A 17,103-nucleotide genomic window follows, 5' to 3' on the forward strand; every position below is an offset into this window, starting at 1 on the left:
CGTATTCATGAGAGAAATGCAAGCAGAGAGGGTTGTATGAGCGCGAGAAGAAGAGATGCAAGAGAGACGTAGAGAGACGGACAAAATGAGAACAGAACCAGAGAGGAATTGACAAGGCCTCATCCATCTCTGGTCCTTGGCAGAATGTCACCGATTCTTTCTTACACCAAGTCCATCCTACACCGCCCCTGGAGGCCCCTAACCCCGCTCTCTGCCCTGGCTCCCCGCCCCGAGGGGGAAGCCCTGCCTGTGGGCCAACTCGCTTCGGGCGGCCGATCGCCCCCACCCCCACCCCCGCCCCAGCTAACCCCAAACGTGGGTGGGAGGGAGCGAGCAGGAGGGAGGGAGCGAGGGAGGGGCTGCCGGTAGGAGGCAACCATGTGGTTCCAGCTCACTCTTTTTTTTCCCCCTCTCTTTCTTCATTCCTTATTTCTTCCAAACTGGGAAAAGTGTTCCACGAAGCGGGAGCGCCTTGCCGCCTCTCCTTTCCCTCCCTGACTCTGATCCCCGCTGGGTCCCAGCACGAGCCGGTGGGGCGAGCGCGGGAAGTCCCTGGACGCAGGGCTGCGCTAGGGCCGGAGCGCGCCGTGCGGGGCAACAGGGACGAGGGGCGCGGGATTTACTCCCGCGCCCGCACATGGCTGCAGCCACCCCGCGCGCGCCCCGAAGCACCGCGCCCAGCTCGCGGAAGATCGGTCGGCTGCGCCTGGCCGCCGCGGAGCCAGGGAGCGGCTGAGCCGGGAAGCGCCCGCCAACGGGAATCGGGATGTCCCTTCTCCTCCTCTTGCTAGGTGAGTGCCTCGGGGAAGGCGGGAGTTTGCATGGCCCCGACAAACGCAGGCCTCCGACCAGGCGCAGATACCCACTGGTTCCGAACCGTTGTCCCCGAGTCCTCTGCAGTGAGCCAGAGCCATCTGTCCCAGCCTCCCTGCAACGGGGGAGCACATCTGGGCAGCGAGGGCAGCTCAGTCGGCCACCGACAATGTCTCAAACATCTGGGCCCTCCAGCAGGCTGCCGAGGGAGGGGAGGAGGGAGTCTTCTGGTGGAGTTTGGCCGTGAACTGTTTGGTGTGCAGGGTCCTTTTTAGGATGGTATTTAGTTTCAGGAATATCTGAGAAAACGGGGAAATTGGGGGAGGGAGGGAAGGTTTATCCAGGAATTTTTGTGCCAGGTTCCTGAGGGCAGGGGGGAGCTTTTTTGCTTCAAACAGGCCTCAAAGGACTCAGATTACAAACAGATGTGTTGAAGGGTAAGAGGAAGGGAATGGGGGAAGAGACAGGGCTGGAGAGGGACTGTAGAGAGGGAAAAAAAGGGGGAGGGCGGGAGGGGGCAGAGGCCAAGAAGAATCAGGAAGGTGGCACACGCTGAAAATGGCACTAGGAAGGGAGGAAAGGGGGGAAATTGGAAAGGACTGGGAAGGAGAGAGAAAATGGGAAAACAGGAACATGAGCAAGAAAATAGAAGACCAAGAGCAAGGTGGGGCAGATTGAGCAAAGGGAGGGAGGAAGAGGGGGGAAAACTGGAGTGGACGAGAAGGATAGAGAAAAATGAACCAAGAACCAGTTTTTCACATACAAGGTCTGGGACAAAGAAAAGAACCCTCAGTGTCTCCTTTTTGGGTACTACCCCAGGCAGGTCTCCCATGTCTGGGAAGTCCTGAGGCACAGGCTGACCTGCCTGGGCTGGAAGTGGGCAGGATTGCAAGAAAGGACACATCAGGGATGTGTGTGGGCAGGAGCCAGCAGGAGGGAGAAGGAATACCTACAGTGTCAGGGGCAGGAAAGGCGCCGACAAGCCCGGGCCTGGAAGAGGGGAGGCTGAGGAAGTCACTGATATCCTCCCCGGGATGCTAGGGGTCAGCCTGAATACAACCACAAATGAGCCAGAACTAAGAAAATCAAAGAGCTGGGCAGGTGTGGTAGAGCGAGCTTTGCTCTGGGCTCCAGGAGAACTAGCCCTGGCTTTGCACTGAGTAGCCAGCTGGGTGACCTTGGACAACTCATTCATTGCCAGGGCTTCAGTCCTTCACTTAAAACAAGAAAACTAGAGGTTTCTAAGAATCGTCTAAGCTCAGCAAGCTTAAAACATCAGCAGTTTTAGAGGGTCTGCTGTTTAGAAGAACCACAAATAAAAGTGAAGAAGCGCTCAAAAGTCACCCTGAAATAGATGGCTAGAAGTCTCTGTCTTCTTTTAGTGAACCCTTGCAAAGACACCCGGCTGTGTGCATGTCCACTTCACCCACCCAGAATGGAAGAATAAAAGAGGCAAACTAGCCAAAAGTATTGCTCAAATAGGGCAGGTGGGCGAGGTACTATTTTCTAAGCTCTTAGATATTGGCCAAGTATTTCAATACTGCTTCTGTGCACATGTCACATATCTGAATGGTAACTTTCTCACCTTTCCTGACCTCTACCACTAAGCTACCTCTCTCTAGAGGTTTGATAGAGTCAACCTGAAAGGTGCCTTATTTAAAAAGCTAACATTTATTACATACGTATTATGCTGAGCACTTTATATATTCTATCTTGCTTGCTAACTCATTTATTCTTCACAGACACCCTCTTTGCTACCCGCTATTGTTATAGCCATGTTATAGATGAAGAAATCAAGGTGTAAAGCGGTCAGGTAACTTGCTCAGTGCTTCAAGCTGGTAATCAGCATGGGTGGGGTTGTCTACCTCTCGAGAGCACTTGCTATTCAGCCTTCCATCACTACCGAAGGACCCTTACAAGTCAGTCCAGGTCAGTCCTCTCCATAGAGTATGAGATTTCAGCATGACCCTGCTCTGTAGGAACGGCCTGTGGAAGGGAAACACAACTAACAGGGTTTGAGCACTTGCTCTATACCAGCATAGTGTTGGGCACAGTTTACAGTGGAAAGTGAAAAGTGGCTTTGGCTACAGGGGCCAGTTGACATCAGCTGGCATGCCAATCCTTGAACGCTGGTGAAGGGTCATCCTTTTAATTTCATGAGAAAGGAGAACTGACCAACATCAAAAGATGCCTTTGATTCATTTGGCTTTTCTTTAATGGAGTGCCTAACATATGTGATGATTAAACAATCTTTTGGGTTGATACTCTTCCTTTATCATAGAAGATACCTCTTGAGATTTCTTTCTTGGTTCTGTCTTTATGAAATTGTTGCAGACTAAAGGTCATGTAGAAAAGAAAAGGAGAATTACTGGCTTAGAATTTTGCACAACTGGATTTTCGTCATTTACACCTACTAGTAAGTGCCTGACACATTTGTGCCTTTGTCAGACTTACTAGGATTCATGACATCCCAGCTCTGAGGTGATTAAACTGTTCAAGTAAGTAGGCACAGAGGACATGAGCTGTAGTCAGGACAAGGGATGAGACAGGAGCCCTGACCTGAGACAGGCATGTGAGGGGAGCCACACTGAGGGAACCCCAGGTGTCTGACATCCCTACATGGCTCAGCAGCCCATAGGGGAAGCAACTCTGTGGGCTGCATGTAATCCTTATTTGCAAAGTGGACTTGAGTCAGGGTATGCCTGAGCACTTTAGCAAAGCCCAAATGGAAAGACTGAGTTGCTCAAATCCTTCCTAAAATTATCTACAGGACCCTCAAATGGACTGTTTCAGGGCTGCTTCTAATCGTGGCCGGCATGTTTTCTGCCCTCATTGTTCTTAGAGAATGCCCAGTATCTCAAATGAACCAGGTGGGCTGAAAGTTCATAGTCAGAACAAGCATTGGGCAGTTGACTTCTTTGCTTGCTGGGCTTGCAGTCAGTCCAGTCAAATGTCCCACCTCCCTGATGGAAATGAACAAGAAGTGCTCTGAGCCCCGTGGAGGGAAGACAAGGGAGACTCCCTGGATGCAACTCTGCCCCAGCCCCACCTCTGACCATCACTCCTCCCCACTTCCCCTGCTATTCAGGTTCTCGTTATTCTCTCCTGTATTTCTGTTACAGCTCCCATGTTGGCCTCCTCTCTCTAGACTTTCCTACATCCTATTCACTCCTACCAGTGTCACCTGGTGAGGCAGCTGGTCCAATGCAAAAAATTTGTATTTGGGAATCTGGCAAGCTCTCTGGGTTCTAGTTCTGACTCCCTATCTGTAAAGTGAAAGGAAACTTGGATTCAAAACTGTAACTCTATGATCTTCTTTCTTTCTTCCAAAGACCTACAGTAGCCCTATTGCTTATGATATGAAATAGAAACACTTCGTTCTGATATTAGAGATTTTACACAATATCGTTCACACCCCCCTCACCCTCACTTCTACCACTCTTACTCTCCCCTACCCCTGAGCCAACTCTACAGGGAACCTGGTTACTTCCTGTGCCCTAAACATGCTCCATGCTTTCTGGCTCTGTGTTTTGTTTATGATAATCCTCCCACCAAAAATGCCCTCTCACTCTCTACCGCAAAATCTTATTCATTCTGCAAGTCTCAACTCAAATGCTTCTTCCTTCATATACCCTCCCATGATTTTACTAACAGAATGTTCTCTTTCTTTCCTTCATTTGAATTCCATTAGCTCTTCTCATATGCTACTTTTTATTATGGTGATCTGAATGCCTATCTAATTTCCCCATTAGAGTAGCGGTTCCATGAAGTTGGGGACTGTGTCTCACCCATCTGCACCTCACTTTCAGGATGATGCATAAGCTGAAAACTTGTGTGCTATTTGTCAAGAGAACTGGATTTTTGAAATGCAGAACATTTAAGGTCAAAAGAGGGGAATGATTTGAAGGATTGTTACTCTTTGACTATGGCTCAACAAAATTGCAAAGAGCCCAGTTTTAATTCAATTCATTTCTATGCTTCCTTTTCCTTTAACGTAAATAGGACCAGTCCATTATTTATTATTGTTATTATTATACATAGAACATTATGTGGACAAGGACCAGGTAATATATCTGTTATACAAACTTACTTTGTTGTATCAACTATGTTAGTACTGGATGAACAAAAGCCTTCTTTGACACCTCTGCCAGGATATAAAAAGAACTTGGCTGCCCAGAAAATGAGTTTGAGGAAAGCTTGAATGCGTAACCGTCAGTCTGTAATGTAATGGCAGGTCTAGTAGAATTTCATAATACCCTCATCTTCCCACATTAAAGTTAATGGTAATCATAGTGATAAATTCCCAGTAGGCTCATGTCTTGTCTCCTCTTGTATTTGTCTTGTGCTCGGCTAGGCAGTGTACATATGTGTTTATTTTTCGTGAATGTACCTGATGACGATGAACCAGACAGACATTTTTAAAGGGTAGAGTCAGAGATTGTCAGAACTGAGGAAAAGCTTAGAAACTATTTAAGTCAGTGGTGCTTAAAATTTTGACCCCAGATCTTACTGAGATTCTAGTGAAAATTATGACTCCACTCCCCAGGAAAAGACACATATACATCAAATGTTGCCTACAATTTCTAGGGATCCTTTGACCTCCTGACACCCTTCCTTGGAACCCAAGTTAACCTTTAAACTAGACCTAGCCTTTTTTTATCATGAAGAAGAAACTGCAGTTCAGAGAAACTGGGTTAAGGTTACACAGCTGGCTTAGTAGAAGGGCACAGACTAAAACTCTAATTCCGTGATCTATGCTATCACACATTCTTGAAATAGAAAAATGTCTCTCCCTCCTTTTCAGCTCATGTGGTTAAGCTCCAAGATCACAGTTGCTCTTCAGATGCTTCAGTTAAATGAGCTAAATGCTGAATAATTGGCATTGGATTTTATGTTGAGACGTTGCCTGAAAAATAGGGCAGATGTCGTAACATTTCAATGTAGCCATCATAACTGGAAATCCTGGAAACTTCTGCAGTGTTATGTATGATGTCTGGCTTATTCAAGAAAAAGGAACAATACTGGAAATCAATAGCTTTAGGGTCTTCATAATTTTTTTAACTTTTTTTTTAATTGTGAAAAATAGCATATATACAAAAAAGCAAAAAACAAATATCTGAGTACATTTTAACAAGAAGTTATACAATAAATTTTAAAGTTTGGTATGGGCTACAGTTCCACGACCTTTCATTTTTACTTCTAGCTGCTCCAAGACACCGGCCTTCAGGATTTTGCTGCATTACCCTGGGCATATCATCCACTCTGGACCTGTTTTGTCCTCTGCCTCACTGATTTTTTTTTTAATTCTGAGAATTTGCCTGCCGATGTAGATGTGATTCTGATCAGGGACACGTGGGCGAGACCATGTTTATCTGTTTCTTCAGGCGCTCGTGGCGTTTGGTTGCATGTGGTTATAAGGGACACCCGAAGGGTCCACTAACCATGTGAAGAGAGCAGTTACCACCTCCCTCCTGCAGTTGCGCTGATGCACTGTTAGCCCCGGACCACCATCCAGGCCAGGTCCCCTGCCCAGTAAGTTTAGTCATTGAAATACCTCACCAAAGGACCTCATCCTTTTGTGGGTTGTGCCCACAAAACAACCCCAAATAAACTTCAGTGTAAAGGGTCTCTTGTGTGAAACTATTTGCAAATGTTAAGTATTTTCTTCTACTTTTTTTTCATAGAGGCATCATTTGCATGAAATAAAGTATGCACATTAAATGTACAGCTTGACAAATCCCTTGCAGTCTGCATATATATATGGACTGTGGTTGGGTTTTGACATGAGAATTATGTATTATTAGCCCACTTGTAGTACTAACCTGACCTTGGTTAACCTGGGAGGGGACTCTATGGGTAGACAGATGGTTAATTACTTACATTTGTATGGGATTTAATAGTTTGCAGAGTACATTAGCATACCTTCTCTCCTGCTCAAACCACCTCAGAGAGTAAATGTCATTATTACTCCATTTGACAGATAAATAAACGGAGGCTCTGAGAAGTAAAGTGAACTTCTTAAGTTTACCCTGTTAGTAAACAGCTGAGTCAGAATACCAACCCAGGACCTTGGATTGCCCTCCATTTACCAGGCTGCACAGAATAGTTGCTCTGAAATCCACACCTCTGTTTGGCCAAGGAGAAGAGGGTCAGGCTGAAGGATGAACCCCGGAGTGGAAAATTGTGTTAGGAGATTTATCACCCATCCCCTCCCCCCATTCCATTCACGAATGGTTAAGACATAGTTTATTTGGGTTAATGACTGTTGTTTATAACTCAGAATTACTGCATATATTATACACGGATTGCCAATTCCTTCTAAATAGTCAGAAGACTCAGGTATTGCTCAAGGTGTGTGTTGTGGAGATGTCGCCTTATTTTGGGGAGAGGTGCACGAGCGCCCCATCCTAGCTCATGACCCCAAGGCCATGACCAGCGAAAGTGTACGAATTGGGCAGAACTTGCCCTACATGTGGCTTTTTCAGGTTAAATTCCTGTTTCACTTGGTTTCCAAAAAAAAGAGTGCAGGTTGTTCACACACACACACAAAATCCTGGTTCTCTGAGCTTAACTGTCTGCGTTCTGGAAAAATGAAAGTTTATTTCCTTTGGCATCATAGAGACCAAAATGGGGAAGAATGCTGAAATACAAAAAAAAAAAACAACAACAACTTTATTTTGTTAGCAGCAGTGAGTCGGACCACTTGGTGTGTGGAGCCAAAGTCTGGTGGCGATAAGATTGAATGCTGCTTTGTTTCCCTGGAAGGCAGGGGAGAAAGTGGTTTCCTCTGTGCTCACACTGAGGAGCAACTGTCTTCAGGATAGTTCTCCAGTCGGTATGGAATACGGGAGATTTTTCAGAAAAGCGGAAGCAAAGGGAATCGGGGGAGTTTGGGTCACAAAAGGAGAAGAAAGATGAGGAGAAGGAGGAAGAGAGAGAAACAGAAATGACAGAGGATGAGAAGGAGGCTAGGACAGCCAGCCTCCTGGTGTTTATAGAGCAGCTTCTCCGAGCTCATTCTCTTTCAGGCACCGCAGCAGCAGCTCATTCATTGATCACCCTTTTAGGCTTTTCTGTAGCGCACAAATCCATACTACAACGTCTCATACTTCATTCACTCCTACTGACTCACTCACAAAACAATACTCAGCTCCTTCTAAGACTCCAGTAATGAAGAAGGCACTGTCCTTACCATGGAAAAAACTCACAGCCAGCAGCAGGCGAGATAGTCACAAAGAATTACAGATATATGAAAAAATGGAGGAAAGTACCAAGGTTTCTGGAGTCCCAAAGAGGAAGCAACTTAATGATGCGCCTTCTTGGGCGTTAGGGTGCTCCTCTGGCAAAAGTCTTCAGGCACGGCGGCTGCCATTGCCCTCTTTCTCCGAGCACTTGAACATTAGTGAAGTGGATGCTGTATCAGTAGCTGGTGGGCTGATGGCTGACCCCCAGATTGATTAAACAGTACGTGTTCCTGGCATTTGTCCTGATGCTTCGTGGAAGGACTGAGCCTCCCCATGTCCTCGCCCCTTGAAAGTTATGGTCTCATTCTTCGTCAGAACACACAGCCAGCTACGCAGCTGCCTCTATTTCCTCACCCCTTGTAGGATGTTAGGAAAGAAATACATCAGTGAGTTTGGATCTCTGGATTAAAAACAGTGGGCTCTTCACCCAAGGTTTAATCATCTTCCTTTACGCAAACAGTAAACAGGATCAAGCCAGGAAGGAATGTTTTATTTTTTATTCCAGAAGAAAGCTATCGTATTGAACAGAGACTCAGTCCCTGACATATTGTTAGTTCTTTTCAAGGAAAGGAAAAAAAAAAAAGGAAAAAGCAAATCCCTGAGAGGGAAATTGCTCTGTGACTTCATCGTTTAAATTTAGGCTTGGGTCTGTGGCTGTGGTTCAGACTTGGAGCAAGAGGCCTTCTAACCCAACCTCTGTCACTTCTCATTACTTCCAGTGACAGTTCCAATTATTTCCAATCACTCTTCAAGGGAAGAGTGGGGGAAGGCACATAAAGCTTCTTCATAGGCCAGCAGTGTAGCAACCCTTGGAAGGGCTGGGCCTCTGGGGTCCTCAGAACCTGGCTTGAAGCCTGGCTCGGCCACGTAATCATCGTGTGGCTTCGGGCACATTACTTCAGCTCCCTAACCTTCATTTTCTCACCTGTCATGGGGACAAATAACATGCTACAGGTCTGTTGCATAATTTAAATGAGGTAATGCATGGAAAGAAATTAACTGACCTCTTTGGTACATGTTAAACAGTTAATAAATCGCTATAGTTATTATTGTGACTGTCCCTGCTGAGAGAGGGTCCACCCATGGATATTTGGAGAGTCAACTTGAAGTCAGCTGGTACCAGGACATCAGGTCCAACCCTCGGGGCTTCGGCCACTGTTGCTTCTCTGTCTTGCAGACTACTTCCCAGATGGCTTTCGGGGAGTTTCATAGACCCCATCTGTGCCCCAACTGTCTGCACCTGCTCTGGGAGATTAACCTTCTGAGCTGTTTAGCCCTGAGCATGGAAGCCTTCTTTTCCCAGGCTCTGTCCTTTCTGCTGCAGGCTCCCTAATGCCTGTGCCAACTTGCAGCCTGGGCAGCTGACTGTTTGGCTATTTCTGCTCTCAGCGTCAAGTGATGTTTTATTGAGTCCTAGTTACTAGGGACTCAAGGACTTTCATACAAGTAAGTTCTTGTATCCTCACAATGACCTGGGAGGCAGGTGTTATTATCCCTAGTTTATGGGTCAGAAACGTGAGTTTTCCAAGGTACGGTACAGCATCCTCCCATTGGCTGTTCAGCTTGACTCTAGCAAAATGGAAGACATGAGCCAAGATCTGCTTCACTGCTGATCCGGGAAAGACAGGAATGAGTGGCAGCACACTGACACCTGGACAGTCCCTTGGGGATTGCGGTGGTTTGAAGCTGTTAGATACCCCAGAAAAGGCCATGTTCTTTTCTTTTCTTTTCTTTTCTTTTTCGTTTATGTTACATAACCACATACAAACACAAACATTCTTATCATATGATCATTCCGTTCTTGGTATATAATCAATAACTCACACTATCATCACATAGTTGTATATTCATCATCATGAGCATTTCTTAGAACATCTACATCCATTCAGAAAAAGCAATAAAAAGAAGACAGAAAAAAATTCATACATACCATACGCTTTACCCCTCCCCTTCACTGATCACCAGCATTTCAACCCACTAAATTTATTTGAACATTTGTTCCCCCTATTATTTATTCATTTTTAATCCACATGTTTTACTTGTCCGTTGATAAGGTAGAGAAAAGGAGCATCAGATACAAGGCTCTCACAACCACACAGTCACACTGTGACAGCCATATCATCATGCAATCATCTTCAAGAAACATGGCCACTGGAGCACAGCTCCACATTTTCAGGCAGGTTCCTCCAGCCTCTCCATTACACTTAACTAAACAGATGATATCCATTTAATGTGTAGGAATAACCTCCAGGATAATCTCTCGCCTCTGTTTGAAATCTCTCAGCTACTGATACTTTATTTTGTCTCATTTCGCTCTTCCCCCTTTTGGTCAAGAAGCTTTTCTCAATCCCTTGATGCTGAGTTCCAGCTCATTTTAGGATTTCTGTCCCACGTTGTCATGAAGGTCCACACCCCTGGGAGTCATGTCCTGCGTAGAGAGGAGGAGGGCAGTGAGTTTGCTTGCTGTGTCGGCCGAGAGAGAGAGGCCACATCTGAGCAACAGAAAAGGTTCTCTTGGGGGTGACTGTTATGCCTAATTTTAAGAAGGCTTTAGCCTATCCTTGCGGGATTAAGTTTCATATGGACAAACCCGAGATTGGAGGCTCAAGGCCATGTTCTTTTAATCCATTCCTGTGGGTGTAGACCTATGATAGGTGGAATCTTTCGATTAGGTTATTTCAATTGAGATGTGACCCGCCTCACTCAAGGTGAGTCTGGAGCCTCTTGCTGGAGTCCTTTATGAGAGGATAAAATGCATAGAGAAGCTGAGAGATGACATTAAGAGAAGTTCACAGAAAAAAAGTCCCATAGAAGCTGAGAGGAACCCACTGAAGTCAGAAGCTGGAAGCAATGGAACCCAGGAGAGAAGGACCAGCAGGCATGACCACGTGAAAAAGGAGCCCAAGCTCACTGGTACCATCCTGTTGATGCCTTAATTTGGACCTTTTTTGTGCGGCCTAGGAATTGTAAATTGTGAGTTAATAAATCCCCATAGTAAAAGTCAACCTATTTCTGGTATATCGCATTTTTGTCGGCTTTAACACACCAAAACAGGGACCAAGATCTACTTGGGTCTTTGAGGGTTTGGTCTAACCAGGAGGTCTGCATTCCTAGATTCTCTACTTCTCAGGCAGTCATTTGTCCTTCCAAAATTAGAACCCAGTGAGCCCAACACCCAAATTCAAAATGTGTTGAATTGTATCTCCTTTTTAAATTTGGGAGGTAAGGAAAACCTCAAGGTGAGAAGAGAATTATGTTTTTTTCCACTGACCTGAACAGTGAAGAGTGTGATTCATTCCCCACCCCCACTGTTTGAGAGGGCTAAACCAAGTGTCCCAGATTTCTGAGGACCTAGAATTCCCACTCAGAGTGAATTCTTGAACCAGAAAGCAGAGTCTCTGCTTCTAGGGAAGACCGGGTCTCCGTCTGCTTAACTCTGGAGAAGTTCCATTGCTTACCTGTGCTCTGACTAATCAAGGGCTACAGTAGGCTCCTGCCTTGCTCCCCCCTTCTCCCTCCTCAATGAAGGAGAAGCTGGAAAGGAGGCCACCTCTCTGCAACTACCGTCTCTGCTCCACTGCCTATCATGCCCCATTCCCGGAGCCTTGCAGCTTCCCATGCCCTAGGAATCCAGGTGATAATCCCTCCCATGGCTGCTGCCTTCACCCTACCTTCCTCTTGCTCTTTTTCCCTCTCTGTTTCAGCATGGCCTGCTCCTAGGTCTGGCACTTAATAAGAGAGAGAAAGAGAAGGAGGGGGGAGAGGGAGAAAAAGAACAAGTGTGAACTCGGTAAACCTTTTTTTTTAATTCATCACATAGTTGTGTATTCTTCACCATGATCATTTTTAGAACATTTGCATCACTCAAGAAAAAGAAATAAAAAGAAAAAAAAAGAACTCGTACACCCCATACCCCATAAGTCTTCCACTCATTGACCCCCAGTAATTCAATCTACCTAATTTTTGCCCTTTATCTTCACCTATTATTTATTTATTTGTTATCCTTATTATTATTATTTTTTTACATGGGCAGGCACCGGGAATTGAACACGGGTCTCTGGCATGACAGGCAAGAACTCTGCCTTCTAAGCCATCATGATCCACCCTTATTATTATATTGTTACTCATATTGTCCATACCCTGGATATAAGGAGCATCAGACACAAAGTTTTCATACAATCATCTTCAAGAATCAAGGCTACTGGAACACAGCTCAACAGTTTCAAGTACTTCCCTCCAGCCACTCCAATACACCATGAACTAAAAAGGGATACCTATGTAATGCATAAGAATAACCTCCAGGATAACCTCTGGACTCTGTTTGAAACCTCTCAGCCACTAAAGCTTTATTTTGTCTCATTTCTCTCTTCCCCCTTTTGGTCAAGAAGGCTTTCTCAATCCCTTGATGCTGGGTCCCTGCTCATCCTGGGAGTTCTGGCCCACGTTGCCAGGGAGATTTTTACACCCCTGAGAGTCATGTCCCACATAGGGTGGGGGAGGCAGTAAGGTCACCTGCCAAACTGGCCACATCTGAGCAACAAAAGAGGTTCTCTGGAGGTGACTCTTAGGCATAATTATCAATAGGCTTAGCTTCTTCTCTGCAGAAATAAACTTCATAGGGGCAAGCTCAGCCTATTGAATTGGTTGCCCCCACTGCTTGTGAAAATGTCAAGAATCCCCCAGTTGGGAAAGTTTAATATTTCCTCCTTTCTCCCCAGCATCCCAAGGAAACTTTGCAAATACTTTTTCGTTTACTCTGGGAAATAACAGGGCACCAAACTAACCTGTACCAACCAACAAGATCTCACACATTACCATGTAATTATGGTATTCAGGTAAACTAACCGTTCAAGTTAGATTAGCTAATACATGAAGCTCATCTTCTGAATGTTCCCTCTTGTCCTTTCTGTCATCCTTTCCCACCTTTCCAAGTTCTTACCTCACCACCCTCCAGTTTTGATAAGAGGCCCCCCTATTTCCCAAGGGCTTCGCTCTCACCTGACCCTAAGCTAAGCTAATGTTTTCCCAGGTCACATCTTTCAGGGACACCTCCCCCTTGCTCCAATTCCTGCCAAAACAAGATGTGAGGTCTGCTCTAGAGGCCTCAAACACTTTTTGCATTCCCTGGAAATCTTGTTAAAATGCAAATTGTGACTCAGGGATGGGGCCTGAGATTCTGTATTTTGAATAAGCATATGTGCAAGGACAGCAGCAGGCAGTCCTTGGGGAGCCAGGGAACTTGACCATGAAATAAAAGCACTGAAGACAAAGGATATAACGGGAACCATGCTTGGCAAAGAGTGGCCCCTAACAGTAATCTACTGAAGGGATAATGAGACTATTAGGTATTCAGGAAGTATTAAGTATTAAGTTTCAAAACTACATGTTTTCCTGTTTGGTGCCTGGCCGCTTGACCCAGAACCTGGCCCAGATTTGCAAATAAGCTCTTACCCATGAGCCAATCCATCCTTCCCCCTGGTCACACCTTGCTTGGGACATAAACAAAAGTAATTGAATCTGTGCTGCAGATAAGGAGGTGCTTGGCCAACTCCCATATGCCTCATTATTTTTTTACTTTTTATTGTAGTAACATACATACAACTCAGAATTTCCCATTTGAACCACTTTCAAGTGTACAGTTCAGTGGTATTCATCACATTTAGAATATTATGCTACCATCAAACAACATCCATTACGCTCACTTTTTCATCACCTCACATGGAAACTCTGCACCCATTAAGCAGTAACTGCCCCTGCCTTGTAATATAATCTATTCCTATAAAATTTGCTTATTCTGGGCATTGTAAGCAAGGTCATTCAATATTTGTCTATTTGTTTCTGGCTTATTTCACTCAACATGATATCTTCAAGTTTCATCCATGTTGTGGCATGCATCAGAACTTCATTCTTTTTTATGGCTGAATAATTCTCCATTGTATGGATATACCACATTTTGTTTATCCATTCGTCTGTCAATGAACAGATGCTTATATCTTTTGGCTATCATGAACAATGCTGTTATACATGTTGGTGTTCAAATATCTGTTCAAGTCCCACTTTCAGTTCTTTTGAGTATATACCAAGAAGTGGAATTGCTGAGTCATATGGTAATTCTATTTTTAACTTTCTGAAGTGCTTCCAAACTGGTTTCCATAGTGGCTGCACCATTTTACATCCCCATCAGCAATGTATAAGGGTTCCAATTACTCCACATCCTTGCAAACACTTACTGTGTGTGAAATGCTATCCCATTGTGGTTTTGATTGGCATTTCCCTGATGACCAGTGTTTTTGAGCATCTTTTCACATCCTTATTGGCCATTCATATATATTCTTTAGAGAAATGTCTTTTCAAGTCCTTTGCTCATTTTTAAATTGGGTTATTTGCCTTTTTGTTATTGAGTTGTTGCAGCATTCTATGTATTCTGGACATTAAACCTTATCGGATATATGGTTACCAATTATTTTCTCCTATTCTGTAGGTTATAGTTCAGTTTTGTGATAGTATCCTTAAATGTACAAAAGTTTTTAATTTTGATGAAATTCAATTCATTTATTTTTTCTTTTGTTGCTCCTGCTCTTGGTGTCATATCTAAGAAATCACTACCAAATGCAAAGTTATAAGGTTCCCCCCCGCCATGTTTTCTTCTAATGGTTTCAGCTCTTATGTTTAGGTCCTTGATCTGTTTAGAGTTAGTTTTGTTGTTGTTGTTGTTGTTTTTGTATGCTGTATGGTGGGGGTCACATTTCATTCTTTTTCCATGTGAGGATCCTGCAGCAGCATTTGTTGAATTTTTTGTGTTTTTATTTGTTTTTTGGGAAGTGCTTGGGCTGGGAATAAAACCCAGGTCTCCCACATGGCAGGCAAGAATTCTACCACTGATAGAGTTAGTTTTTGTATGTGGTGTGAGATGAGGATCCAACTTCCTACTTTTGGAAATGGATATTCCAGCACCATTTGTTGAAGAGACTTCCGTATGCTTTCTCTGGGCTCTGACTTATCTCAGAGTAGACCTGGATCAAAGCAAATGCTCAAGTGTTTTAAATGGCCACAGCATGCCACCTTTTCATCTCTTTGCACTAAAACCCTGACTGTGAGATATTAAAATAACAGAATCAAGCAAGTTAGGAAAATATATTTGTATTTCTAGGGTTGTAGAGCAGCCTCAAATGAAAAGAAGCCTAGCCTACTGTGCTGGTTTGAAGGGATGTATGCCCCCTAGAAAAGCCATGTTTTAATCAAAATCCCATTTCATAAAAGTAGAATAATCCTTATTCAATACTGTATGTTTGAGACTGTGATTGGATCATTTCCTTGGATGATGTGATTTGGTCAAGAGTGGTTGTTAAACTGGATTAGGTGACAACATGTCTCCACCCATTTGGGTGGGTCTTGATTGGTTTACTGGAGTCCTATAAAAGAGGAAACATTTCAGAGGGAGATTCAGAGAGAGCAGAGAATGCTGCAGCACCACGAAGCAGAGAGTCCACCAGCCAGTGACCTTTGGAGATAAAGGAGGAAAACGCCTCCTGGAGAGCTTCATGAAACAGGAAGCCAGGAGAAGAAGCTAGCAGATGATGCCACGTTCACCATGTGCCCTTCCAGAGAAGAGAGGAACCCTGACCGTGTTCACCACATGCCTTTCCAGCTGAGACAGAAACTCTGACTGTGTTCACCAAGTGCCTTCTCACTTGAGAGAGAGACCCTGAACTTCATCGGCCTTCTTGAACCAAGGTATCTTTCCCTGGATGCCTTTGTTTGGACATTTCTATGGACTTGTTTTAATTGGGACATTTTCTCGGCCTTAGAACTGTAAATTCTAAACTTATTAAATTCCCCTTTTAGAAGCCGTTCTGTTTCCAGTATACTACATTCCGGCAGCTAGCAAACTAGAACACCTACATTCCTCAACTTTCATTCTCTCCCCGTCACAGGCCTATAGGGAGCTCTGAAATAAGGGCAGCCAGGGGAAGGGAGTGATAGGCAGGCCCCAAGGTGAATGTGTTCGTCCACTCTTTTAAACCTGTTTCAGACAAAGCTGAATTTTCCTGTGACGTTAATCCCACCCTGACATCAAGGAATCAAACTGTCATTTTTCTCATAATATGGGGAGATATTTCTGACCTAGATTGGCTTTATAACAGTAATTTCTTCTATGCATGTTATTTTCCTGGGATCTCAAAGGACTTAGTTGCAGGTAGATCCTACCAAAAAAGCTACGGATTTCAATGATAGAGCAACTGCTGGGTGCATGATACTGTGGGCGAGGGTGGGACTGGATGCAACCCAAAGACCTCGGGAGTTTACCCTGGTCCGCATCAGACCGACAGAGGAAAACGAATGGGAGAACAATGTAGACAGAATGTAGTCAAATGCCGAAATGTTTGGTACAAACCATAAGTGAAATGGGAGTTTTAGAAAAGGATAGTTGTGCTGGAAGCTCTTACTTCAGCCAAGGGTGGAACAAGAACATTGTGACTTGAGGAGAGACAGTGTGCAGTCCCTGGAGGGCATGCAGCAGGCGGTGGGTGAGGGAGCAGGAACCTGGAGACCCAGAGCCTGGGGATAGGAAGGGAAAGAAGGTGAAAGGGCTCAAGGTGTGGTGTGGAGTAGAGATGGTTATGAAATAGCTATTCAATGTCACTTAGGAAATAACATATTCATACTTTATGAACCAATTTTTGGATAAACCTCAGGTGAGGTTGAGAAGTGACCTTGGGCAACTCACTTTCTGGGGTACCTTTCTGTTCTACAGTTGTAGAGCCCTGCAGTGTTCCCTTGCGGGAGAACTGCAGATCCAATTGCTCAAGTTCTTTCTAAGTGCAGGCAGTGTGAGCTGGCTGCTCTTGATGGTGAGGTTTGAACAAAAAGTTCTATAGGTGGAACCAGAGACCTTCTAACCTGCACATACACACACACCCTCACCTGCAAGCCCCCTCCCCAGTCCCAGCCTCAAATGCTGCTTCTCTCCCTCTGCTCCCAGTTATACCCTTGCACTTAGAGTAGAGCCAGATCTTCTTCCCATGCCTACAAGACCTGACATACT

At 44.8% G+C, this 17,103-nt stretch overlaps 1 protein-coding gene across 1 annotated transcript in view; it reads left to right on the forward strand.

Moving 5' to 3' along the window:
• Window positions 1–412: 412 nt before the first annotated feature.
• The window catches only part of CLMP (CXADR like cell adhesion molecule), a 117,342-nt gene continuing 100,651 nt past the window's right edge, over window positions 413–17,103 (forward strand). The window contains exon 1 of the mRNA XM_077112623.1: window positions 413–791. Coding sequence (XP_076968738.1) covers window positions 767–791 — 25 coding nt within the window. The 5' untranslated portion in view covers window positions 413–766. The remainder of the gene's footprint in view (window positions 792–17,103) is intronic.

The sequence above is a fragment of the Tamandua tetradactyla genome, chromosome 8 (assembly GCF_023851605.1).
Source record: "Tamandua tetradactyla isolate mTamTet1 chromosome 8, mTamTet1.pri, whole genome shotgun sequence".
In the NCBI taxonomy this organism is placed as follows: domain Eukaryota; kingdom Metazoa; phylum Chordata; class Mammalia; order Pilosa; family Myrmecophagidae; genus Tamandua; species Tamandua tetradactyla.